This window comes from Stomoxys calcitrans, chromosome 3 (assembly GCF_963082655.1).
Source record: "Stomoxys calcitrans chromosome 3, idStoCalc2.1, whole genome shotgun sequence".
Lineage (NCBI taxonomy): Eukaryota > Metazoa > Arthropoda > Insecta > Diptera > Muscidae > Stomoxys > Stomoxys calcitrans.
In genome coordinates, this window is record NC_081554.1 from 73729948 (window position 1) to 73756384 (window position 26437).

The window sequence follows — 26437 nt, forward strand, 5'->3', positions numbered from 1 at the left end:
GTCTCCTTTCTTGTGTACGGACATAGTATGCTGGTATGCTTTGCGCAGATAAGCTGATGCATACGCCTTATCAGTGTGTCGCCTCCGGTCTTAAATAGTTCATCGGGTAACCCGTCGGGTCACTGCTACTTAGCCCTCATTCTAACTTGGAGGTAAACATTCTATATCATTATCATTGATTGGTTCTGCGGATACCAATAGTGCACTCAATATTTTGTTGTTGGACAACTGCCACTACCTGTAAATGAATATATTGTATCTTGCCCTATCCTATGGTGTTGAGGATAAAAATCGTTAAAATAAAAAACTCTGTCAATATTTTTGTCAATAAATAAATAGTGTAGCTCTCTTTACTGGTATTTGAGTTTCTCTATAACTAAGTGTTTTAAATTAAACTAAATTATAAATCTCGTTCCCCCTATCCATCGTTTCGATTTGCGTTCTTCTACCCATGGCATAAGGAGGTTCACCATTAGTTTTTACATAAAATGTGCCTCTTTTCGGCGTTGATGGTTCACCTCCCATTTTGAACTCCACTCCAGATGTGGATAAAATCCATTCTTTTTCCGATTGCCTTTGACATAATGTACCCCAAAAACCTTTCTCGCTGGTAATGGATTCAGCAAAATAATGGTAAGCTCTGGAATGGGAGCAGCCATATATGTAACACTTCTTTTGATCTTTGCCAAAGTTAGGATAGAAGGTTGCATGACCCACGGGATCATCAAAACCTAAACTGCTGCTAGTCTGTATTGATTCGACGTATTCAGCGTCAGAAGGATCCAGTCGTTTTTCATCATCAATTTCACGGAACTTTGGTCCTGCTGGATCTAGAGCGAAAATGGTATTAAAACGAAATGGTTTCACCTGTTTGCCAGCACTGCCTGCTATTTGGGCTCCCAACGAGTGACCAATAAGATATACATCGCCAAAATACAAGCCCGCTTTCATGTGTAAAAATCGCACAAATTCAGCGAGTAGGAAACCCAAGTCTTCAATTAACTCCACCACTCCAAAGTAATTGACATTTGAAGATATGACACTCCAATCAACTACTATAACATTAAAATCTGTGTGGTTAGCACTGTCTATGATTACGTCTTCAGTGAAAACTGATTTAAAGCTCTCCGTGGAAGACGGCGGCTGATGAGTGTTATTGCCTTCAACGCTGTTGTCGCTAATGTTGTAATAAGCCGTGCCATTTTGCATATTTGGTTGTGCCAGCCGCATGTAGGCTTTCTTTACGGCACGGTTAAATGATCCCTTGCTTTGACTCATCCAGCCATGTATGATGATTCTGCAAAGACATGGAAGAACGTTATTTTTAATTTTGGCAAAGAGATAACAGTGTAGATTTTATGAATCAATTTTATGGTCCCTTCAAGTCTCAATCTGTATATCTTACACGCAGAAAAAAAGAAAACATCTATCGTCATACACTCATAGAAAAAAGTTAGCTGAAAATAGCAAACACTTTCTGCTGAGTATTAATAGTTAATTTTGCTGCTATTGTAGCAATAGTTCTGCTATTACAGCAGTAGTACTGCAATTTCGGAACAGCAGGCTTACTGCTGTAAATTCTGTTGTTTGCTGACAATGACTGCTGCTTAATTATGAAGGGAATCTTAGAAGAAACAAGTAAAAGCGTGCTAAGTACGGCCGGGCCTAATCTTGGGAACCCACCACCATGGATTCTGCTAAATTTTTATATAAAATAAGTTTTGATGAAGGTCATAATTTTGTTTTTTTTTTTGACCGCACAGAATGAATCTGCAAAATTTTAACGAAATCGGACGAAAATTGCGGCTCTCAGGGGCTAAAGATGTCAAATCTGGAGATCGATTTATATGGCAGCTATATCAGGTTATAGACTGATTTGGACCGTACCTGCCACATTTGTTGGAAGTTGTAATAGAACACCGCATGGTAAATTTCAGCCAAATCGGACAAAAATTACGGCTTCCAGGAGCTCAAGAAGTCAAATCGGGAGATTGCTTTATAAGGGATCTGTATCAGGTTACAGACCGATTTAGACCGTACTTGGCACAGTTGTTGGAAGTAGTAGGTTAGGTTATGTTGAAAAGAGTGTGCAGATATTAATCCGCCCCATGCCCATATGGACATACACCTAAGCCAGTAATCGGCTTATTGTGCGCTCTAAAAACTATAAAGTAGCCTCTAAAAAGAAAAATTTAAGTTTGGAATTCCATGCTACTTACAAAATCCTTAATTAATATCACTCCCCTAAGTTGGTTCATGGCTGGTATTGTGTCTCCCCCTAAGTGCTGGTATCTGTCAGACGCGAAAGCCGGACAATAATAAATTAAATGCTCCAACGTCTCATCATCTTCCCCGCATACCCTACACATGCTTTCACTTGCCGCACCGATTTTACATAAGTGAGCTCGAATTCTTATGTGTCCCGTTATGATAACAATAGCTATACTGACCACCTTTTTGCTTCCTTTCAGTAATAGCCTCGTCTTCTCACGATCTGGATCCCCCCATAGGATTTTCGCCGTCCTACCGATCGTTTCTCTGTTCCACTGCGCATTCGTCGCCCACTCCCTGCGTCGACCCGAAAGGCTTCGGGTTAACCAAGTTTATTGACGGCAGTCCTCTGGCCTTCACCGCTAAATCGTCTGCCTTTTCATTTCCCCTTACTCCGTTATGGCCCGACACCCAAACGATGCGGATTTTGCCATCCTCAGAGAAGACGTTAATCTCCTTCTTACACTGCAAGACTGTTCGTGACCTTACCGTCCGTTATGGCCCGTCACCCAAACGATGCGGATTTTTCCATCCTCAGAAAAGGCGTTAATCTCCTTCTTACACTGCAAGACTGTTCGTGACCTTACCGTCCTGGTTGTTATTGCCCTTATGGCAGTTTTACTGTCGGTAAAGATGTTCACACTTGATGTCCTCGCAATAGCACCACACCACTTTACGCATTCTGTGATCGCCCGGATCTCCGCCTGCAGGACCATATTATGGCTAGGCAACCTAAAACAGATCTCAGTCCTTGGGTTCTCAATGTAGACCCCTAGGCCCACTCTGTCCTCTAGCTTTGATCCATCCATGTAACATGATCTTCCAGATGGCAATACTAGGGTTCCGTTAATGCTAGACTGTGCCGATGGCAGAAAGCCTCGCACTCGACTTCAATGTTCATCTCGGGCATCCGATCGGAAACTTCTTCCCTTCCTTCCAGGTTTCCTATCGTCACCTCGATTATACCGCGAGGGTATGAGCTGCTCCCATCCTCAATCCATTCTCCCATCGCCTTAAGTTGCATAGCCGCAGTGGCTGCCTTACACCTAATGTACACACAATGTATGTCAATGGGTCGGATATCTAGAATAGTCTCCAGTGCTTAGGTCTATGTTCAAAGTGGCATGGGGCGGATTAATATCCGCACCCTCTTTTCAACCTAAGTCATTATGAAAGTCATAACATAACTTCTTCTTCTTTAATTGGCTATGACAGAATGTTTGTTCCACTAACCGAACGTAGAATAGCGTTCCAAGCGCCTCGATCTTCTGCGCTCATTCTAAAATCTCTGATACCTAGTTTAGAGGTGTCTCCCACAACTTGATCTTTCCATCGGGCTTTTGGTCTTCCCGGTTTGCGTGTACCACCGTGTTTGTCCTTCAAAAGACTTCTTTGCTGGAGCTTCTTCATCTATTCTGACAACATGACCTAGCCAACGCAGCCGTTGTATTTTGATACGTGTATCTATGCTATCGTCGTCATACAGTTCGTGGTTCATACGTCGCCTATATTCCCCCAAATACTCCATAACATAACACCCATTAAAATTTTCAACCAAAAGAATGAAGAATTGCTATGCTATTGGAGCTATATCATGTTGGAGACCATAGTATTGGGTTGCTCAAAAAGTAATTGCGGATTTTTCATATTGTCGGCGTTGACAAGTTTTTTTAACGGCTTGTGACTCTGTAATTGCATTCTTTCTTCTGTCAGTTATCAGCTGTTACTTTTAGCTTGCTTTAGAAAAAAAGTGTAAAAAAAGTATATTTGATTAAAGTTCATTCTAAGTTTTATTAAAAATGCATTTACTTTCTTTTAAAAAATCCGCAATTACCTTTTGGGCAACCCAATAGAAGTCATTGTGTAAAATTTTAGCCAAATCGAATAAGAATTGCGCCCTTTAGGGGCTCAAGAAATAAAATCGGGAGATCGGTTTATATGGGAACTGTATCAGGCTATAGACCGATTCAGACCATATTTGGCACATATGTAGAAGGTCGTGGGAGAAGCCGTTGTATAAAATTTCAGTCAAAGCGGATAAGAATTGCGCCATCTAGAGGCTTAAGAAGTATATATTCGTGAGATCGGTTTATATGGGACCTATATCAGGTTATAAACCGAATTAGACCATACTTGGCATAGTTGGTCTGTGTCACAACCAAAATACTTTACGCAAACCTTCTGTAAAATCGGATAATAATAGCGCCCCCTAGAGGCTCAAGAAATCAAGATCCCAGATCGGTTTATATGGCAGCTACATTAGGTTATGGACGTATGTGAATCATGCTTAGCACAGCAAAGAACAGAATCATGCAAAGAACAGCGCCCTCTTGTGAAAAGAACTGCGCCCTCTAGTGCCTCAAGAATTCAAGGTCCAAGATCGATTTTTATGGCAGATATGTCAAAATATGGACCGTTATGGTCCATTTACAATCCCAACCGAACTACACTAATAAGAAATATTTGTACAAAATTTCAAGCGCCTAGCTTTACTCCTTCGAGAGTTGGCGTGCTTTCGACAGACAGATAGAGGAACGGACGGACGGACATGGCTAGATTGACTTAAAAGACGAGTATTTCGAAATGCTACAAACCAAATGACGAAATAAGAATACCCTTATCCTATAGTAGAGAGTCTAAAAAGCCATTGGTCTAGGCTGGACTTATATCTAATAACAAAATGAAATAATTTTGTGACCAAATAAAAAGAGCACAAGAACAAATTCATAAAAATATTTTTATTCGATTTCTAATTATTTTAACATATTTTCGCTTACTTTTTCTTTGAGAAAAAGCTAAATATCTTTAGCACATTCTTTTATTAAGCTTTACTTGCAATTGTTTCATTGAATCTTTCAATAGATGGATGTAAATGGAAACGTCTTAATATGAAAACATTTTACAATTGAATCAGATTACCCTGTCGCTAATGAAGTGTAGGTCGATAAGGTTATATGATCTTATGCTGTTGTTATTTGCAATTAACGTTCACTTTCATTCATTCAAAAAGTATTGTGTCTTTTTTTATAAAAATTGTGCACCTTCACTTCCTTGTTTAAATTTCTTATCATGATGTTTACATATTTTAGAACAAGGTTTATTCCGGTTTGTAACGCTCCAATGGCAATTAGCTGAAATTTGTAATTAACATGTAATTTGTAATTAAGAATGCCTTTCTATTTCACAAAAAGTAATTGCGGATTTTTTAAAAGAAAGTAAATGCATTTTTAATAAAACTTAGAATGAACTTTAATAAAATATACTTTTTTTACACTTTTTTTCTAAAGCAAGCTAAAAGTTACAGCTGATAACTGACAGAAGAAAGAATGCAATTACAGAGTCACAAGCTGTGAAAAAATTTGTCAACGCCGACTATATGAAAAATCTGCAATTACTTTTTGGGCAACCCAATACATTTTATTCAAATTTTTAATTTTTTATCTTCAGTATGATTTTTAAACTGATAGATACAAAAAGGAATTTGCCTAATAAAAAATTTCTTTTTAAATGATCATGCAGACATTAAGTCTTTGGAGAACTTATTTTAGTATTCAAAAGCAGACCTTGATGGTCGCAAATAATATGAGTTCATAATACACCTGTTCTGAGAGCAGAGCCGCAGAGATATCCCTGGGAATTATAGAACTGACGGGCTAGCAAGACTAGGAACAAAAAGGTAATTTTTTCCGGAGGTATATGAAAGTTTTTCAAAAAAACGTAAAATTAAGAAAAATGTATGAAATCTATATTTGAATCTATAGTACGGTCCATATAATTTAACATTTAAAGAATATTTCATGCAACAGTTGACCTGACTAAGCCTCAAATGGTCCATCCGCTTAGTCCAATTTTGGCATACTGGTTGGAAATGAAGATTGTACCTTAAAAGAATAAATTTTGTTATAATGTATGGTAGTATGCTATGAAACATTTATAATGAAAACTACGCTTGGTATGTATTGTATATTGAATCAATGCGTATTTAATAATGTGACCGCATCAACCCAGCTGAGAGAATTTGATACGTCAACTTATTTTTGAATTCGCCGTACAAATATAAACCTAAAAATTAGGTTTAGTATACTCCCACCATAGAATGGGGGAATACTAATTTCGTCATTCTATTTGTAACACCTCGAAATATGCGTCTAAGACCCCATAAAGCATATATATACTTGATCGTCGTGACATTTTCAGTCGAACTAGCCATGTCCGTCCGTCCGTCTATCTGTCGAAAGCACGCTTACTTTTGAAGGAGTAGAGCTAGCCGCTTGACATTTTGCACAAATACTTCTTATTAGTGTATGTCGGTTGGGATTGTAAATCTATATCGGTCCATGTTTTGATATAGCTGCCATATAAACCGATCTGGGATCTTGACTTCTTGAGCCTCAAGAAGGCCTAATTATTATTCCATGACCTCCAACATACGTGTCGAATATCTTATGAATCGGTGTTTAGCCTGATATAGGAGATCCCTATAAACCAATCTCCCCATTTTACTTCTTGAGCCCCTAAAAGGGCCAATTCTTATTCGATTTGGCTGAAATTTTACACATATACTTCACCTGTGGTCTCCAATATTCAATTAGCAAAGCAATTCTTTTCTTTTATCCTTTGTCTATCTAAAAAGAGATACCGGTAAAGAACACGACAAATGCGATCGATGGTGGAGGGTATATATATATATATAGATTCGGCCCGACCGAACTTAGCACACTTTTACTTTTACTTAGAACGAATAATTTTGCTATAGAAAAGCTGCGAGAAAATGAAAATTTCGAAGATTGCAGGTTTGCCATAATGGCATCTTTTCAAATCTATGGTATTGGAAGGATCTATGGGTGTCTATAGAAGGAACCGAGAGCAAAGAGGAAAAATATTTAAGCCCAAGCTTATTATGCTGATGGACAAATGTGTGTATCCACATATTCGAGAGTGCAAGAATGCCAAAGAAATATGGGATTCTTTGAATGAAGTCTTTGCCGATTCTGGTTTGGTATGAAGAGTCAGTCTTATGCAGAGGTTCTGTTCTGCAAAACTCAAAAATTTTGCGTCCGTGGATGGGTATGTAAATGATATATTGACGAGTGCACACAAGCTTAGATGTGCTGGTTAGAAATTGGATGCAGAATGGGTTGGTTCAATGATGCTTACTGGCCTTCCTGAGGAATATAAACCAATGATGATGGGCATTCAAAGTTCCGGAAAGAAAATCACCTAAGATTCTATTAAGCTACAACTTTTAAAGGACGGGCGTATTTAAAATGATGAAAATTTTGCACTTTCTTGTCACCAAAAGCAAAAAACAAAGGCTCTAAAATGTTTTAATTGTCAAAAATTTGGACATATTGCTGCTAAGTGCCCAAACAAAAAGTCCAATTCAATGATTGGTTCCTTTTCGGTAAGTTAAATGCAAATTTTGCCCATGAACATTCCACTAGGGAACATTGGCAAACTTCTCTCATATCAATGAGTGCAGTCCGATTCAAGTTTAAGCTCAATGATAAGGGGCAACCTTTTTATAGCCAAGTCTGAATGGCGTGCCGCAGTGCGGCATATCTTTGGAGAAAAGTTTTACATGGCATAGTACCTCACAAATGTTGCAGCATTAGGAGGGGAAAGCCACCGTTGAAATTTTTTTCTGATGGTAACGCCAGGATTCGAGACCTTCATAGGCGGACATGCTAACCTCTACGCCACGGTGGCCTCCTTTTCGGTAAGTAGTGCCGGAAAAGAGAACTGGTTTTTGGTTCTGGAGCATCGACTCATATGTCGTCCAATGAGACATTGTTTAAGGGCAATATTGAACCAAAAGTAGATTAGGTGACAATTGCAAACAATTCCAAGATGACGGTCAAAGGGGTTGAAAAAATGATATGATTTGCCTACATTTGTGAATAGGAAGCTTCGATCTAGGCGGCCAATTGACAAGCCCCGTACATGAAATAAAATGTTTACCGAACTCGCCTCTCAATAAGTCCATTGTTACGCGTGCTGTGTGGCATGTTTCACCGTCTTGTTAAAACCACATGTCATGTAAGTCAAGCTCTTCCATTTGAGGCAAAAAAAAAATTGGATATCATCTGACGGTAGCGCTCCTATTCACAGTTACGTTACGATTCGTATCATCTCTGAAGGATCACGGTCCAATGATGCCACCAGCCCATAAACCGCACCAAACTGTGACTTTTTTTTGAGTGCATTGGTAGCTCTTACAATGCTTCTGGCTGATCCTCACTTCAAAATCGAAAATTTTGTTTATATACATGTCCATTGAGCCAAACGTGGGCTTCGGCATAAAATGTAAGAAGCGCGCGATGAACTTTCTTAACAGAGCACGCATTTAGATAATAAAATTTTATAATTTGCAAGCGTTGTTCGTTTGTACGACAATTCATGGTTAAATTATAGAGCAAACTAGATGTTTGACAGTGAAACAAAACACGAAACGTGCATGAGCGGTTTAAACCAATGTTGCCAAAAAGATAATAGATAAAAATCACCCTTTGCCTTAAAAACTCCAAGGGGACTGGAATCTGTGGGTAAGCTTTGAGCTATGGATTCGAAATAAGGCCAACGGATAACAGATGACAAATGGTTACAATGATATATGCCTCTTCCACAATAGAAAGTGTTCCTCTCTAGCATCTTATTTCCTTCATAACTGTCTGAATAACTATGAAGCTTTGTTGCTGCTTCGACTGTATGAGCTGAAAGAATCTTTTTGATTAAACTGTTGTTGTAGACTATAATTTTGTGTGTTACAGTGTGTCGTCTTTGATAAGCAGTTTCCTCGTAATTTTTCTTGGAGCACAATTTAGTTCGTCCGACCCTGTCTGACCAAGCATATGCACTGTTTGAAAGGTACTTTTATCTACTTTCCAAATACACTTATTCCAAATAATTTAGCAAATTTAAATTCAATTTGGTTACATTTTGATTAAAACAAGGAAAAATTGCTTATTTTAGTAAGTTTTACTCATCTATAGTTAGTGGCAAATTGTTCATAAACTTGGATTTGTGAAGTCATTTACTTAACCAAGTTTCTTCTCAACAAGTTAAATATTCCCATAGCAAACAACGTTTTTATTAACCCAATATAAACATGTTGTAGAGTTCAACGCGTGCTACAAACCTATTTTCTTCAAATATTCGTTCAAAATAGTTTACGAATTTCCCAAATTTGAGTAGAATTGAATAAATTTAATTCAATTACAAGGTTTAACTAAGTTTTGTTCAAAATTAACTTAGGTTGACAAATTTTGTAACAGAGATGATTAAAACCATTAGCTTCTCAGTAATTCCAAACATAGCTTTAATGCAATTATAAATGTGCTTTTTAAACACGTTGTATGTCAGTCATGCAGTCATTAATCGATTAAAAACTTAGACTATCATAATACAAGCACGTTTGTGACTTCACTTTGTATAGGATATTAGATCCATGTTAGAAACCCGAAACTAAAATGCTCTTAGAAACCTTAAAGGTTTATGACTGATACAAATTCGTATTTAAAATGCAAAATCAGCCTTCAACATTCAATCATTCAGACAATCTTCATGTTTACCTACGCTGTGTGTGAATTAAATTCGAGCGAAAATTTTTCCTGGGGCTATTCCATATACTGCTATTAGTGGCAACTACCTGAAGTAATAATAAAAAAATATGCATATGCCGTTGAACATCATACGCCATCCAGAGCAAAACGCATTTAATGTATGCCTCCGACGAAACGGCCTTGTGTATGCGCTAATACACTAACAACACAGGTAACAGCTGAAAACTACACAAACAACATCCCGAATACAGTGTCGCATGCAAGCTGATGCTACGCTCAGCGAAAAAATGTCTTCATAATGTAATGAGTTTCATAACGTAACGGGTTTCATAACCTTTTGTTTATAAATATTATGAAAAGTTTTATTATATTAACGAAAAATCCTAAATATTATGAAAATTCTTAATGTATGAATATGATCGTTTATATAAAAAGTTATTATATTTATGAAACTTTGTTTCATATATGTAAAAAAAATTTTCATAATATTAATAATTTTTATCATAAATCTAAAAATTTTGTTATTAAAATGTCCACGTAGTTATACAAAGAAAATTGCCTCATTTATGAAAATTTAATGGCGGAATTTTCAAAGTCAAGTAAACTACTCAATGTATATTTAGAAGAGGTTTAGCATTTTGCCACTATTTCTCGTTTGTTACCCATTTTTACTCACAAGCTTTCGTTGTGTGCAACAATGCACAAAATAACAACATGCACAGTTAGATCTCTGCGTCATTTTTAGCAAGGTTAGGTTTAAGTGGCAGTCTGCCATTAGACTCACTTAGACGTTTTCGTCCATTGTGATACCACAGGAACGGAAAAAGGAAGATACCTTCTAGTTCCCGCCGTTGAACCATCCAGATCGCTTTTAAAAACCCAATAACTTGTGAATGTTCACATCCGCTTAATCAGACAGGTTTTCAAAGAAATGAGAACCTAAAATGGAACTCCTTCTAACTCCTAGTGCAGGACACACACACAGAAGGTGTTCTATAGTCTCTTCTTCCTCGATGTCCTTACAGCTTCTGCAAAAGTAGTTGCTGGCAACATTCAGTCTGTCAACATGTTTTCCGATTAGACAGTGGCCTGTCATGAAGGACACAATGACTGAGATGTCTGTTCTAGCTAATGGCAGCAAACCAGTAGACCTCTTCAAGTCTAGATTAGGCCACATAGTTTTGGAATGCTCACAGCTCCCTCTTTGTGACCATCTATCATTCGTTGGCCTTCGGGCCTGGTTTTGAAAACTTACCTTACATGTCGCTAGAGGCATACCCACAGATTCCAGTGCCCATGGAGTGTGTAAGGTAGTTCCTAGTTTCGCAAGCTAGTCCGCTTTTGAATTCCCTGGGATATCTCTGTGGCCCGGCACCCAGAACAGGTGAATTTTGAACTGTTCAGCCATCTCGTTGAGAGATCTGCGACAGTTGTGTTCAGAAATACATTCTCCAGGGATTAAATGGCTGCCTGATTGTCTGAGAAAATATTTATGCCAATCGTCGTAATGACATTATAGCTTAGCCATTCCACCACTTCCTTCATTGCAAGGATCTCTGCTTGATACACACTGCAGTGGTCGGGTAACCTCTTCGATATGACCAGTTCTAGATCTTTAGAGTACACCCCAAAGCCCACCTGGTCGTTTAGTTTGAAACCATCCGTATAGAAGTCTATGTAACTTCTGTTACCAGGGATATCGTAATTCCAATCGGTTCTATCAGGAATAGTGGTACAGTAATTTTTATCAAAAAGCGGCTCAGGTAGAGTGTAATCCACACTGCCTGGAACATCGGATATTATATCAAGGATAACACAGTGTCCGTAGCCGCCACATGACCAATGTGATAGCTCCCTTAACCTCAAGGCAGTGGTCGCTATAATTTGGGGCATAAGATGTAGCATTAATTTGAGTGCATCAGATGGTGTCGTCGTCAGTGCGGCTGTGATGCACAAACAAGCCATCCTTTGGATCCGGTTAAGTATTGAGCATTAGGTGGATTTTTGAAGCGCCGTCCACCAGACCACAACACCATATAGCATAGTAGATCTGACAACTGCAGTATATACCCAATGCATGACACGCGGTCTAAATCCTTAACTTTTGCCAATGGCTCTCTTGCAGGTATATAGGGCAAAAGTGGCCTTTCTTGCCCTTTCCAAAATGTTGGATTTGAAGTTCAATTTCCTGTCCAGCAAAACACCCAGAAACTTTCCCCTATCCGCAATTGCCACGTCATCAGCATACTCGACCACTTTTACACCTTTTTCTTCCAGAGACAATAATATATTGTTAATGACCATATTGCAAATTAGAGGAGACAGTACACCTCTTGAGGTGCCCATCTCTTTAGATCCACAGATCCCAAGCCTGCCGTAATGCATATTTCAATAAGTATGAAAAAATGCAAATTTGGCTATGAACATTTCATTAAGGAACAGGGACAAACTGCTCACATATCAATGGTACTACCCGATTCAAGTTTAAGCTCACTGATAAGGGGCCTCCTTTTTAAAGCCGAGTCCGAACGGCGTGCCGCTGTGCGACACCTCTTTGGAGAGAAGTTTTACATGGCATAGTACCTCACAAATGTCACCAGCATTAGAAGGGGATAACCCCCGCTGAAAACTTGTTCTAATATTCTCGCCAGGATTCGAACGTTTAGCGCCATAGGCGAACTTGCTAACCTCTGCGCTACGGTGGCCTCCAACATTCTGTCGCATGAGACAAAAACTCATTTATATCAAAAGGTAACATACTCGCATGAAACTATCTCTCTTTGAAAAAAAAAACTTATTTAACAGATTAGAAGACGAAGGCATTTCTATTAGTCACTTTATTTATATTTAGTCATTTTACTAACTTAAAAATTTAGTATTGAAATAATGAGTTAATTTTATATTGTTTTACTCACCTTGTTGGATGGTCCGAATTGAAGCCCGATGTTAGAATGCTTTGCTCATCATCTGTTACAATTTCACGGCCACAATCAGGGAAGTCACGTTTATAAAGAAAGAATTGCATTTTAACACGATCATTGCTAATAAACGGTATCCAATGTTTAAAGAACTTTTTCAAAAATGACTGATCAAAGTGACGTTTGAAGAAACTTGTTGGTGCCCGGAGGGTATGGACGCAAACATCATCCAAGTCATTCAACTTTGGTGGTTCAGATGGAGCACACTTAGCCACCGGCAACAAAACTAGAATTAGAGTAGATGGAAGCAAAAACACACGAAGACGCGTTAAAACTTCAACGACTAAATGTTTATTTAACGTTAAAATATGTTTATTTTTTCAATTTATTACCACTAATTAGCCACAGATTTAATAGGACAAAAGCGAAAGTAATTTTGGTCCACGAATAAAGCCGCACCTCCGGAAATGAATGCATTTTCATCAACAAACTAAATCACTCACTATTTAAAAGAATTAATGACGTTATTTGGCTTTCTTTTGTCTTGTATTGCCAAAAATATTGAATGACCAATTTAGAGGCAGCTGCAGCGCTGACCTGCTCAATGGCGAGTTTTGTAATCGACTGACTTGCTGCCTGATGGCGTTTGTTTGGGTTTTCTGAAATTTTAAAATTGACCAATGGTCAGCCGAGTGAGAGTAACAGAGAGAGTGGCGTGAGAAATGCACAGTGCTGTAGATAAGAAAGCATGATGTGGTAGGTTGTTTATTCAGTTTTTTTAGGTGAACAGATGCCTTGCTAGAGGCAAACCTACAGACTATAGTTCCCCTGGAATGTGTAAGGCAGTTCCTAGTTTTGGAGACAAGGTGAATTTTTAACTGTTCGGCCATCACGTTGAGAGATCTGCAATAGTCGAGGACGTCTGAAAACAAAAATCGTTAATATTGGGTTGCCTAAAAAATAATTGCGGATTTTTTAAAAGAAAGTAAATGCATTTTTAATAAAACTTAGAATGAACTTTAATCAAATATATAATTGCCATTTTGTTCGATAACCTTTTGCCATTTTCTTTAGTATTCCACGCTCATAGAACTTCTGGCCTTTATCTGCAAAAAACTGAACCAAGTGCGATTTTATAGCCTCATCATTGCCGAAAGTTTTACCATTTAAGGAGTTCTGCAAAGATCGAAATAAATGGTAGTCTGATGGTGCAAGGTCAGGGCTATATGGTGGATGCATCAAAAGTTCCCAGCCAAGCTCACTCAGTTTTTGGCGAGTGACCAAAGATGTGTGCGGTCTAGCGTTGTCCTGGTGCAATATGACACCTTTACGATTGACCAATTCTGGTCGCTTCTCCTTGATGGCTGTATTCAATTTGTCCAATTGTTGACAGTAAACATCCGAATTAATCGTTTGGTTCCTTGGAAGCAGCTCAAAATATACCACACCCTTCCAATTCCACCAAACAGACAGCATAACCTTCTTTTAGGGGATATCAGCCTTTGGAGTGGTTTGAGCTGGTTCACCATGCTTGGACCATGATCGTTTTCGACTAACGTTGTTGTAAACAATCCATTTTTCATCTCCAGTTATGATTCGTTTTAAAAACGGATCGAATTCATTGCGTTCAAGGTGCATATCACAAGCGTTGATTCGGTTTGTTAAATGAATTTCTTTCATTACATGTGGTACCCATATTAAAATTGACGCCAAACAAACAAATGTAAACAAAATTTCGCGCACTTTTTTTCTAAAGCAAGCTAAAAGTAACTGCTGATAACTGACAGAAGAAAGAATGCAATTACAGAGTCACAAGCCGTTGAAAAAATTTGTCAACGCCGACTATATTACTACTATATTACCGACAATTACTTTTTGGGCAACCAAATACATCATGCACTAAAATAATTTTGCCCTTACTTTAACGTTTCTAGCCAAAGGTACAAACAAAACAAATTTTGCCCATGAATATTCCACTAAGGAACAGGGGCAAACATCTCACATATCAATGAGTGCATTCCGATTCAAGTTTGATGGTCTCGCCAGGATTTGAAACCAGGCGTTCAGCGTCATAGGCGGACATGCCTCAGTATTTTGGTGGACTGCGAAGGTGAAAAAGTGCAACGTAAGGATAATATTGGGTTGCCCAAAAAGTAATTGCGGATTTTTTAAAAGAAAGTAAATGCATTTTTAATATAACTTAGAATGAACTTTATTTAATCAAATATACTTTTTTTACACTTTTTTTCTAACGCAAGCTAAAAGTAACAGAAGAAATAATGCAATTACAGAGTCACAAGCTGTGAAAAAATTTGTCAACGCCGACTATATGAAAAATCCGTTTCAGAGAACATGTTGTCTTGCCACAGGCGAAGCGATGGGGACCATGCCCACCGGGACCCTGGATATTATTTTACCACTGCGGTTATGAAACTCGAGGCGATGAAAGAATAATAGAGAAAAGGAACAGGTTACACCATTTCGGTATAACGAGGCGATATACGACGATAGGAACCTGGATGGAATGAAAAAAGTTTCCGATCGGATACCTAAGACTCGACACTGTGGTTGAGTGCAGGCACTGCTGCTAGCGGCACTGTCTTGAATTCATGGAACTCTGGTATTGCCATTTGGAAGATCATGCTACATAGATGGATCAAAGCTAGATGACAGAGTGGACCTAGGGCCTACATCGATACCCCAGGGACATAGAAATGCCTTACATATAGGAGCGTCTTTAAATGTTTAAATTTTAAATGTAAAGATGCCAAGTTCATCATGTTTAAAAATGCAAATAAAACTAGTTTATTTCATCCTTTTCTCGACGTTTTATTTATTGTTTTGCAAGTGATGCAAACTATTTATTCGAATGCACTGTGCCTTTATTCTATAGTTAATATCTAGTAACAATAAATCTAGTAACAATAAATACTCATGTATCATTGACTATACAGTCTACGCACTATGCAATTTTTATACCCACCACCATAGGATGTAGGTATGTTAATTTCGTCATTCGGTTTGTAACTCATAGAAATATCGATTTACGACTGTATAAATATATATGTACGTTCTGGATCGACGTACAATTCTAAGACAATATATTGTAACTTAGCATCCCCATTGGATTTATATATCGGGATCTATCCAAGATTATACCTGGTTAAAGACCCTCCGCGAATTTGCGTCTACATCAATAATCTTTGGCGATGTTCGTGGGTCTGTCCGTCTGTTTTAATCACACTACTGCCTTCAAAAATTTTCGCACTGACCAGAAATTTGGCACAGATCCATATTTTTTCCATACGCAGTTAAAGTTCTTGAACGGGCTAAATCGGACTTCATGTAGATATATCTGCCATATAGACTGATTTCTCGATTAGGTACTCATGGTACTCATGTACCATTGACTATACAGTCTACGCACTATGCAATTTTTATACCCACCACCATAGGATGTAGGTATGTTTATTTCGTCATTCGGTTTGTAACACATAGAAATATCGATTTACGACCGTATAAATATATATGTATGTTCTGGATCGTCGTAAAATTCTAAGACATTGGATTTATATATCGGGATCTATCCAAGATTATACCTGGTCAAAGACACTCCGCGAATTTGCGTCTACATCAATAATCTTTGGCGATGCTCGTGGGTCTGTCCGTCTGTTTTAATCACACTACTGCCTTCAAAAATTGTCACACTGACCAGAAATTTGGCACAGATCCATATTTTTTCCATACGCAGTTAAAGTTCTTGAACGGGCTAAATCGGACTTCATATGGATATATCTGCCATTGAACGGGCTAAATCGGACTTCATATGGATATACCTGCCATATTGACTGATTCTCGATTAGGGGTCTTAGGACGATTAAAGGCGAACCCAACTTAGATGAAGCTTAGCTTAGCTTAGCTGCACTTCAGTTTCTCGTGAGAACAGCCCCTCGACATCAGATCGGACGATATTTGAATATATGTGCCATAAATGTATACGGAGCCCACCGTACCGCAGAGGTAAGCATGTTCCCGTATACACAGAATGCCTGAGTTCGAATCCTGACATAGACATCAGAAAAAATGTTCAACGGTGGTTATCTCCTCCTAATGCTGGCAACATTTGTAAGGTACTATGCTTTTTAAAAACTCCCCCAAGAGGTATCGCACTGCGGCATGCTGTTCAGAAACAGCTATAACAAGTAAAAAGGCATTAAGTTCGGCCAGACCGAACTTTGGATACCCATCACCTCGGGTATATACGTAAAACACCTTTCGTCAAAATCCGGCGAAACATTCATACCTTATGCCCCATAGCAGCTATATCGAAATATGTTCCGATTCCAAATACTAATAAGTACAAATCATTTTTCAATTGTGTATAACAAAATATTGGTCTTTATAGTAACTATATCTAAAAATAAACTGATCTGAACCATATACGACACGGATGTCGAAAAGCCTAACATAAGTCACTGTGCCTAACATAAGTCACTGTTATGGGGCCAAGACTTTAAATCGAGAGATCGGTCTATATGGCAGCTATATCCAAATCTGGACCGATTTGGGCCAAGTTGCAAAAAAAGTGTCGAAGAGCCTAATAAAACTCACTGTCCCGAATTTCGGCAAACTCGGACAATAAATGCGCCTTTTATGACCCCATAGCCTTAAATAGAGAGATAGGGGCCAAATTGAAGAAGGATGTCGAAGGGCCTAACACAACTCTCTGTCTCAAGTTTTGGCAAAATCGGACATTAAATCCACCTTTTATGGGCGCAAGCCACTAAATCGAGAGATCGGTCTATATGGCAGCTATATCCAAATCTGGACCGATTTGGGCCAAGTTGCAAAAAAAGTGTCGAAGAGCCTAATAAAACTCACTGTTCCAAATATCGGCGAACTCGGACAATAAATGCGCCTTTTATGACAGCATAGCCTTAAATAGAGAGATCGGTCTATATGGCAGCTATATCCAAATCTGGATCGATCGGGGCCAAATTGAAGAAGGATGTCGAAGGGCCTCACACAACTCTCTGTCCCAAATTTTGGCAAAATCGGACAATAAATCCACCTTCTATGGGCGCAAGCCCCTAAATCGAGAGATCGGTCTATATGGCAGCTATATCCAAATCTGGACCGATCAAGGCCACTGTCCCAAATTTCAGCAAAATCGGATAATAAATGTGGCTTTTATTATCCGTGAGGTCTCAATGCTAACCCAGAGAAGACTGAAGTATACCTGTTCACGAGGAAGACGAAGTTGGGCCAATTTAACGCACCACGTTTCCTCAATACGACGATTTTGATATCTGATTACGTCTAATACTTAGGTGTGATATAGGACAGGAAACTGAATTGGAAGTGTCACATTCAGGAGCGTGCTGAGAAGGCTCACAGATGTTGGCACTATGTAGACGGGCCGTAGCCTCGAAATGGGGCCTGAATCCGAGGATAGTCCATCGGCTCTACAGGAGCGTGATTAGACCAATACTTACTTAAGACTCAGTAGTTTGGTGGACTGCTATGGAGAAAAAGTGCAACATAAGGACCATAAAACTGGTTCAGAGAACATGTTGTCTTGGCATAGGTGGAGCAATGAAGACCACTCCCACTAGGGCACTAGAGACTATTCTAGATATCCGAACCATTGACATACAGATTAAGTGTGAGGCAGCCACTGCGGCTATGTGACTTAAGGCGATGGGAGAATGGATTGAGAATGGGAGCAGCTCATACCATCGCGGTATAATCGAGGTGACGATAGGAAACCTGGAAGGAAGGGAAGTGGTTTCCGATCGGATACCTGAGATGAACCTTGAAGTCGAGTGCGAGGCACTGCTGACATCGTCACAGTCTTGGATTGACGGAACCTTAGTATTGTCATCTGGAAGATCATGTTACACGGATGGAACAAAGCTAGAGGACAGAGTTGGCCTGGGGGTTTACATTGAGAACCCAGAGACTGAGATCTGTTTTAGACTGCCTGACCATAATACGGTTCTGCAGGCGGAGATCCGGGCGATCACAGAATGCGTGAAGTGGTGTGGTGCTAACGCGAGGACGTCGAGTGTGAATATCTTTACGGACAGTAAAATTGCCATAAGGGCAATAACATCCAGGACGGTAAGGTCACGAATAGTCTTGCATTGTAGGAAGGAGATTAACATCTTCTCTGAGGATGTCAAAATCCGCATCGTTTGGTTGCCGGGCCATAACGGAGTAAGGGGAAATGAAAAGGCAGACGCTTTGGCGTTGAAGGCCAGAGGACTGCCGTCAATAAACTTGGTAAACTCGAAGCCTTTCGGGTCGACGCAGTCCGAGTTAAGGTAGTGGGCGACAAATGCGCATGCCACATTGTGGAACAGCGAAACGGTCGGTAGAACGGCGAAAATCCTATGGGGGGATTCAGATCGTGAGAAGACGAGGCTATTACTGAAAGGGAAAAAAGAATGAGGTCAGTATAGCTATTGGTATCATAACTGGGCATATAGGACAACGGGCTCACTTATGTAAAATCGGTTCGGCAAGTGATAGCATGTGTAGGGTATGTGGCGAAGATGATGAGACGTTGGATACCGGCACTTAGGTGGGGACACAATACCAGACATGAACCAACTTAGGGGAGTGTCCGAGTTAAGGGAGTGGGCGACAAATGCGCATGCAACATTGTGGACCAGCGAAACGGCGCTGGTGAAAATCCTATGGGGGGATCCAGATCGTGAGAAGACGAGGCTATTACTGAAAGGAAGAAAGAATGAGATCTGTATAGCTATTGGTATCATAACGGGACACATAGGACTACGAGCTCACTTATGTAAAATCGGTGCGGCCAGTGATAGCATGTGTAGGGCATGCGGAGAAGATGATGAGACGTTGGATACCGGCACTTAGGTGGGGACACAATACCAGACATGAACCAACTTAGGAGAGTGGTATTGAAAACAATTAAGGAATTTGTAAGTAGCACGGAATTCCTAACTTAAAATTTTCTTTTTAGAGGTTACTTTATAGTTTTTAGAGCGCTCAACAAGCCGATTACCGGCTTAGGTGTATGTCCATAGTGGCATGGGGCGGATTAATATATGCACCCTCTTTTCAACCTAACCTAACCTGATAGTTGTTTGGGCGAAAAGAAGAAGATAGTGCCAGGCTTCAGACATAATTTCAATAAAGTTTTCTCCAAAGACAGATTTCTTCTAAAGACAAAATTTCAATGAAATTTTCTCTAAAGACAAAATTTCGATGAAATTTTCTTGCAAGGCTAGACTTTTGTTTGGTAATTTAATATTAAGAGGTTTCAATGTAAAAATCTATATCTAAGCTGAGTCAATAAATCATACTGATTTATAGAGACCGTGTTTTCTGTAAAGAGTAATGAATTACTATTATTTTTTTTCACTATTTTCATTTCATTTCACTTAATATTTGTAGCCACTTATCATAAAATTTAAAATTTCTTTCTAATATTCATTATTGGCATACCACAGTTAATTGAAAATCCCTGAATTTTCTAAGTAGATGAAATGTATATAAAGTACGGCTTAGCTGGAGGTTTATCGAACAATTTCTTTAGAAAAATGAAGTTTCTTATATTTGGCATAATAGCAGCTGTGGCGGCCATCACTATCGCGGCTCCCATTGAAATTGAAAGCCGTTGTTCATCTGAGGAGGTTGATATCTCAACAAAGGATATTTTCTTTATCCTCACTGTCGTTGGTGGCGGCAATGATATATCATCGTCATTGGAGTCGCAGCCAAGCGGATTAAGAAGAGCTATGTCGGACATGTTTGAAAACTTAGATCAGATGGGAAAGGCCAGCGAGCACCACTTGCCTTATGTAATGCTTTTGGGTGAGGGCATCTTGAAGATTAAAGAAAAATTGACCTCTGGTGATCTTTTGGAAGACCTTGATGTGAAGGCGTCAGATATGTTAGAAGAATAAGTTCTAAGAGGATACATTTCAAATTAAAAATGAACAAACAGTTGAAGAATTCATCAAAAATTCAAATATTGAATGTCCTGTTGGTGTTGTCTTTTAAACTTTATGTTTATCTTGTATCTATAAACAATATAATTAATATATAAAATATTTGTAAGAACGCAGCAAATGTGTGGAAGTTGTTCTTTTTTGGTTCGGGGTGAATGGATGACTCACGTGGGCTATAAGTTCGGTTTCTGCTAAAATCGTGGAAGTTCGGCCTGGACCGAACCTTGGATACCCCCTACCTCAGGTATATTTGTAAACCACCTTTCGCCATAATCCGGTGAAAAATGAATAATTTATGCCCCCATAGCAGCTTTATCGAAATATGATCCGATTTGGAACAAATTCGACCCGGATATTGAGTGGTCTAATAAGTACAGGTCATTGTTCAATTGTGTATAACAAAATATGGGTTTTTTTTGGTAGCCATATCTAAATATAGACCGATATGCACCATATACGAAAAGCCTAACATAAGTCACTGTGTCAAATTTGAGTGAAATCAGATTATAAATACGCCTTTATGGGGCCCAAACCTTAAATCGAGAGATCGGTCTATATGGCAGCTATATCCAAATCTGGATAAATCTGAGCCAAATTGAAGAAATTTGTCGAAGGGTCTAACGCAAATCACTGTCCCAAATTTCGGCGAAATCGGACAATAAAAGCGCCTTTTATGGACCCAAACCTTAAATCGAGAGATCGGTCTATATGGCAGCTATATCCAAATCTGGACCGATCTGAGCTAAATAAAAGACGAATGTTGAAGGGCCTAACACAACTCACTGTCCCAAATTTCGGCAAAATTGGACAATAAATGCGCCTTTTATGGGTCCAAGACCTTAAATTGTGAGATCGGTCTATATGGCAGCTATATCCAAATCTGGATAAATCTGAGCCAAATTGAAGAAATTTGTCGAAGGGCCTAACACAACTCACTGTCCCAAATTTCGGCGAAATCGGACAATACAAGCGCCTTTTATGGGCCCAAACCTTAAATCGAGAGATTGGTCTATATGGCAGCTATATCCAAATGTGCACCGATCTGTGCCATATTGCAGAAAGATGACGAGGGGCCTAACTTAACTCACTGTGACAAATTTTGGCAAAATTGGACATGAATGCGCCTTTTTATGGGCCCAAAACCTTAAATCTAGAGATCGGTTAATATGGCAGCTTTATGCAAACCTGGACCGATCTGGGCCAAATTGAAGGTGGATGTCGAGTGGCCTAACGCAACTCACTGTCCCAAATTTCAGCAAAATCGGATAATAAATGTGGCTTTTATAGGCCTAAGACCCTAAAACGACGGATCGGTCTATATGGCAGCTATATCCAAATCTGGACCGATCTGTGCCATATTGCTGAAAAATGTCGACGGGCCTTACTTAACTTACTGTGACAAATTTTGGCGACATCGGACAATAAATGCGCCTTTTATGGGCCCAAAACCTTAAATCGAGAGATCGGTTTATATGGCAGCTATATCCAAATCTGGACCGATCTGGGCCAAATTGAAGGTGGATGCCAAGTTGCCTAATGCAACTCACTGTCCCAAATTTCAGCAAAATCGGATAATAAATGTGGCTTTTATAGGCCTAAGACCGTAAATCGGCGGATCGGTCTATATGGGGGCTATATCAAGATATAGTCCGACAAAAAAACTATAAATGCAAAGTTTCAGCTCAATATCTCTATTTTTAAAGACAGTAGCGAGATTTCAACAGAGAGACGGACGGATATATCTAGATCGTCTTAGATTTTTACGCTGATCAAGATATTGAAGGAGCCTTTAACAACGCAAGCGGCACTTAGGGGTGCGGGGTCTGGAGAACAATGTGATCGCTTGGATGATGAATATGCAATGGGGCAGGGAGATATCGTCTACTATGGGTGCTGAGACAGTGAGCGTGAATGTCACGAGGAGAACATCTCAGGGAGGGGTGATACCACCTCTGCTCTGGATCTTCGTGATGGATCGTCTTCTCAAAAGACCGGAAAAGTTGGGAGTTAGGCGCAGATGATCTGGTTATTCTCGCCACAGGGAAGTTTCAGGAAACGGTTTATGAAGTTTTTGATGGTGCACTTGACTGCACTGCTACTTGGGCCGAGAGTTGCGGCCTGGGTGTGAATGCGGCAAAACGGAATTGGTCTTGTTTACGCGTAGGCGGAGAGTACCGTCCTATCACAGTACCACAGTCTGCAAAGTTTTTGGGGTTAATTCTAGACAGCAAATTGGATTGGAGGCTGAACATGGGGTCCAGAATTAGAAAGGCCTTTGCGGCATTGTATTCGTGTCAAAAGCTCGTAGGGAGTAAGAGGAGTTTGAGACCCAGGCTTATGCACTGGTTTTTCTCAGCGGTGGTAAGGCCAGTCCTGGCATATGGCTGCCACGTCTGGTGGACGGTGACGGATTTTGCCTCAGATGCCCGAAACCATAACAGGTTGAATAGAGTTGCACTAAGATTTATGTCTAGGGCTATGGGAACCACCGCGACTGGATCATTGGAGGTTATGTTGTTTATAAGGGAGGTAGCCGACGAGAAAATTGCGAATATTGGATAATACCTTGGCGGTCTCTCAGACAGACTTCCAGATGGGAATGAACATGGTGGATAAAGAACTGCGGATAAAGTTATCTATCCTGGCGGAGTGGTAGAAAGGGTGGGTTAGGTTTTCAGGCATTTACATTTTTACAAATGGATCGAAGATGGCAAATGGAACAGGGTGTGGTATCTATTGTAGCGAACTCGATATCCATGTCTCCTTGCGCATGAGGGATGATTGCAGCATCTTTCAAGCAGTGGTGTATGTGGTGGCTGTAGCCGCGGAACTTGTGTTATCTATGAATATTGAGCGATCAGATATTCTTATATTCAGCGACAGTCAAGCAACATTGAAGGCGTTAAATAATACGTGTGTAAGATCCAAGGTCCTGGGCCGCTGTCGGGAGTTACTGATGCGTCTACAGGAATGCCATGCATTGACACTATGTTGGATGCCGGGGCACAAGGACATAGAGGGAAATGAAAAAGCAGATGTACTCGCTTTATCTGGAGTAAATCTCCCCCTTGTGTCGGTTATGGATGTGTATCCTCCCCTCTCGCAAATATTTTATGGTCTCAAAGAGCGGTACAGAGATAGTTTTCATTTCCTATGTCAATGACTTTTTTCGTTCAGGCACTAGATGAACTCAGAGATGTTAACCCAGTTAAATACAAACCCTTCATCGAAGCGGCAAAGTGGTACAAGAAGTGCGTTAAAGCCTGTCTTGCAGGCAGAGATGGATTATTGTTGTTGGGTAAAAAAGCCAAAATATCAGAAAAAAGCCAAAATATCCTCGCAGAAAAGGAGAGTAAGAAGGGATAATTCGTAGGTAAATCAAAAGATGTAAAATCGTGCTAAGGTCGGCCAGGTCGAATCTTTTTAATACCCTCCACCTTGAATCGCATTTGTCAAGTTCTTTGCCCGGTATCTTTTTATAGGCAAACAAAGGAAAATGGAAAAATCATGGACCGATTTGGTCCATACTTGATTTGGATGTTGAAGATCATAGTAGAAGTCATTGTGCAAAATTTCAGTCAAATCGGATAAGAATAGGGGCTCAAGAAGCAAAATCGGGAGATCGGTTTATATGGGAGCTATATCATGTTATAAACCGATTTAGTCCATATTTGGCACGTACGCTGAAGGTCATAGGAGAAGTCGATGTACAAATTTTAGCCAAATCGGATTAGAATTGAGCCCACCAGAGGCTCAAACATATAATCGGAAGATCGGTTTATATGAGAGCTATATTAAGTTATGAACCGATTTGGATTATACTTGCCATAACTGTTGAAAGTCAAAACAAAATACTTCATGCAAACTTTCAGCGAAATCGGGTAATAATTGCGCACTCTAGAGGCTCAAGAAGTCAATATCACAAATCGGGTTATATCAGGGCTGCGGATTCGAGCAATTTTTACTCGACTCCGACTCAAGGAAGATTGCTCGACTCTTACTCCGGAGACGACTCCAAGCACTCAATTTTTTATTAATAATTATTTTAAAAAAATTTAAATTTTTAGAAAATTAAAAAAAAATCACGATAGCTTTGGCACGAATGAGGCTATCCGCATGGAATTTCTCATCGATGATGTAGGTCGTTAGCCGTTGCCAATGGCTCATTTTTTTGTTTTCCAAACCACTCCCCTAAGTTGGTTCATGTCTGGTATTATGTCCCCAACTAAGTAACGGTGTCTTTTAGCCGCGAAAGCCGGACAATGACATCATCTTCCCCACATGCTATCATGTCTATCGCTCCACCTATGCCAAGACAACATGTTCTCTGAATTCGTTGTATAGTCCTTATGTTGCACTTTTTCTCCATAGCAGTCCACCAAGCTACTGAGGCGTAAGTAAGTATCCTACAGAGCCAGTGGACTATCCTCGGATTCAGGCCCCATTTCGAGCCTATGACCCGTCTACTCACAGTTGTTGGGCACTAACTGTGAGCTTTCTCAGTACGCTCCTGAATGTGGTACTTCCAATTAAGTTTCCTATCCAAGATCATTCAAAAGTATTTGACCTTGTCAGACATCAAAACGTTTAATTGAGGAAACGTGGTGTGTCAGATTGGCCCACCTTCGTCCTCCTCGTGAACAGGCATATTTCAGTCTTCTCTGGGTTAACATTGAGACCCCTGGGTCTAGCCCAGTCATATGCCATATGAAGACCCTTTCAGCGCTTCTGCTTAGCTTGTTCAGATCCGTGAACCTAGCGTTCCTCGAACTTTGGACACTCGTTTTATTGAGGAAACGTGGTGCCCCAAATTGGCCCACCTTCGTCTTCCTAGTGAACAGGCATATTTCAGTCTTCTCTTGGTTAACATTGAGACCCCTGGGTCTAGCCCAGTCATATGCCATATGAAGACCCTTTCGGCGCTTCTGCATAGCTTGTTCAGATCCGTGAACCTAGCGTTCCTCGAACTTTGGACGCTCTTTATTATATTGGTATCTGTTGATCACACGTGAGTCATGTGATACGTGAGTGAGATCCAAATCTAATCACGTGATCGTGCGTGAGCATGATTGAATTACATTTTTCGTGCGTGAGTGGGAACCCCGACTTGAAACGCTATTCACGACTCACGAGAAAATCACGAACCACGAGATATTACGACTCATAAGAAAATCACGCTTAGGGTTGGTATTCTACACAGCTTTCAAAAAAGTCGCTAACATTTTTAATTGTTTCGCTAGCAAAATTTAATGGCAATCAAAAGATTTTGTTTCTTTACCAAAACATCTATCTTTATCTGCACTATATTCTGTCTATATTTTCGGAAATAAATAAAGAAAAACTAACGATTTAAACCGATAAACTTAACAAATTGATGCCGGCAATGGTAGCCATAATGGTTACCAGAGTACTAATTTTTCACCTATTTTTCTATTTTTCCGCAGACGTTTGTAAAACAAATTATTGTTCGCTTCATCGAAAAATGTTTTCTTATTCGTGATTCTCAAGTTTTTCCTGATTTTTCTCGTGAGTTGTGATTTTTTCGTGAGACGGCCGTGAATAATTTTTTGAGTGAGTGAGTGAAAAAATCACTCACGTGGACATCTCTACTACTAATACTGACCCGGCACGGGATGGCTATGAGCATCATACGAGTTGGAACTTTAAACTCAAATTTGTATGGTGTTCATTGTTATAA

General features: G+C 39.7%; 2 protein-coding genes across 2 annotated transcripts in view; both read right to left on the reverse strand.

Moving 5' to 3' along the window:
- LOC106091981 (protein starmaker) overlaps nt 1-26437 on the reverse strand; it is a 368113-nt gene that overhangs the window by 315783 nt on the left and 25893 nt on the right. The window lies entirely within an intron of this gene.
- On the reverse strand, nt 317-13343 carry LOC106080805 (phospholipase A1). The gene is made up of 3 exons (XM_013242369.2): nt 13144-13343; nt 12749-13037; nt 317-1297 (listed from the first exon to the last, which is right to left on the reverse strand). Exons 1-3 carry the CDS (start codon nt 13232-13234, stop codon nt 391-393), a joined length of 1287 nt encoding a protein of 428 aa, XP_013097823.2. The 5' UTR covers nt 13235-13343; the 3' UTR covers nt 317-390.

Coding starts and splice junctions, on each gene's coding strand:
- LOC106080805 (XM_013242369.2), bottom strand. CDS start 13,234: ATGAAAATGCATTCATTTCCGGAGGTGCGGCTTTATTCGTGGACCAAA. Junction 13,038..13,143: donor AAATCTGTGGCTAATTAGTG/GTAATAAATTGA, acceptor CTCTAATTCTAG/TTTTGTTGCCGGTGGCTAAG. Junction 1,298..12,748: donor AATTCGGACCATCCAACAAG/GTGAGTAAAACA, acceptor ATGTCTTTGCAG/AATCATCATACATGGCTGGA.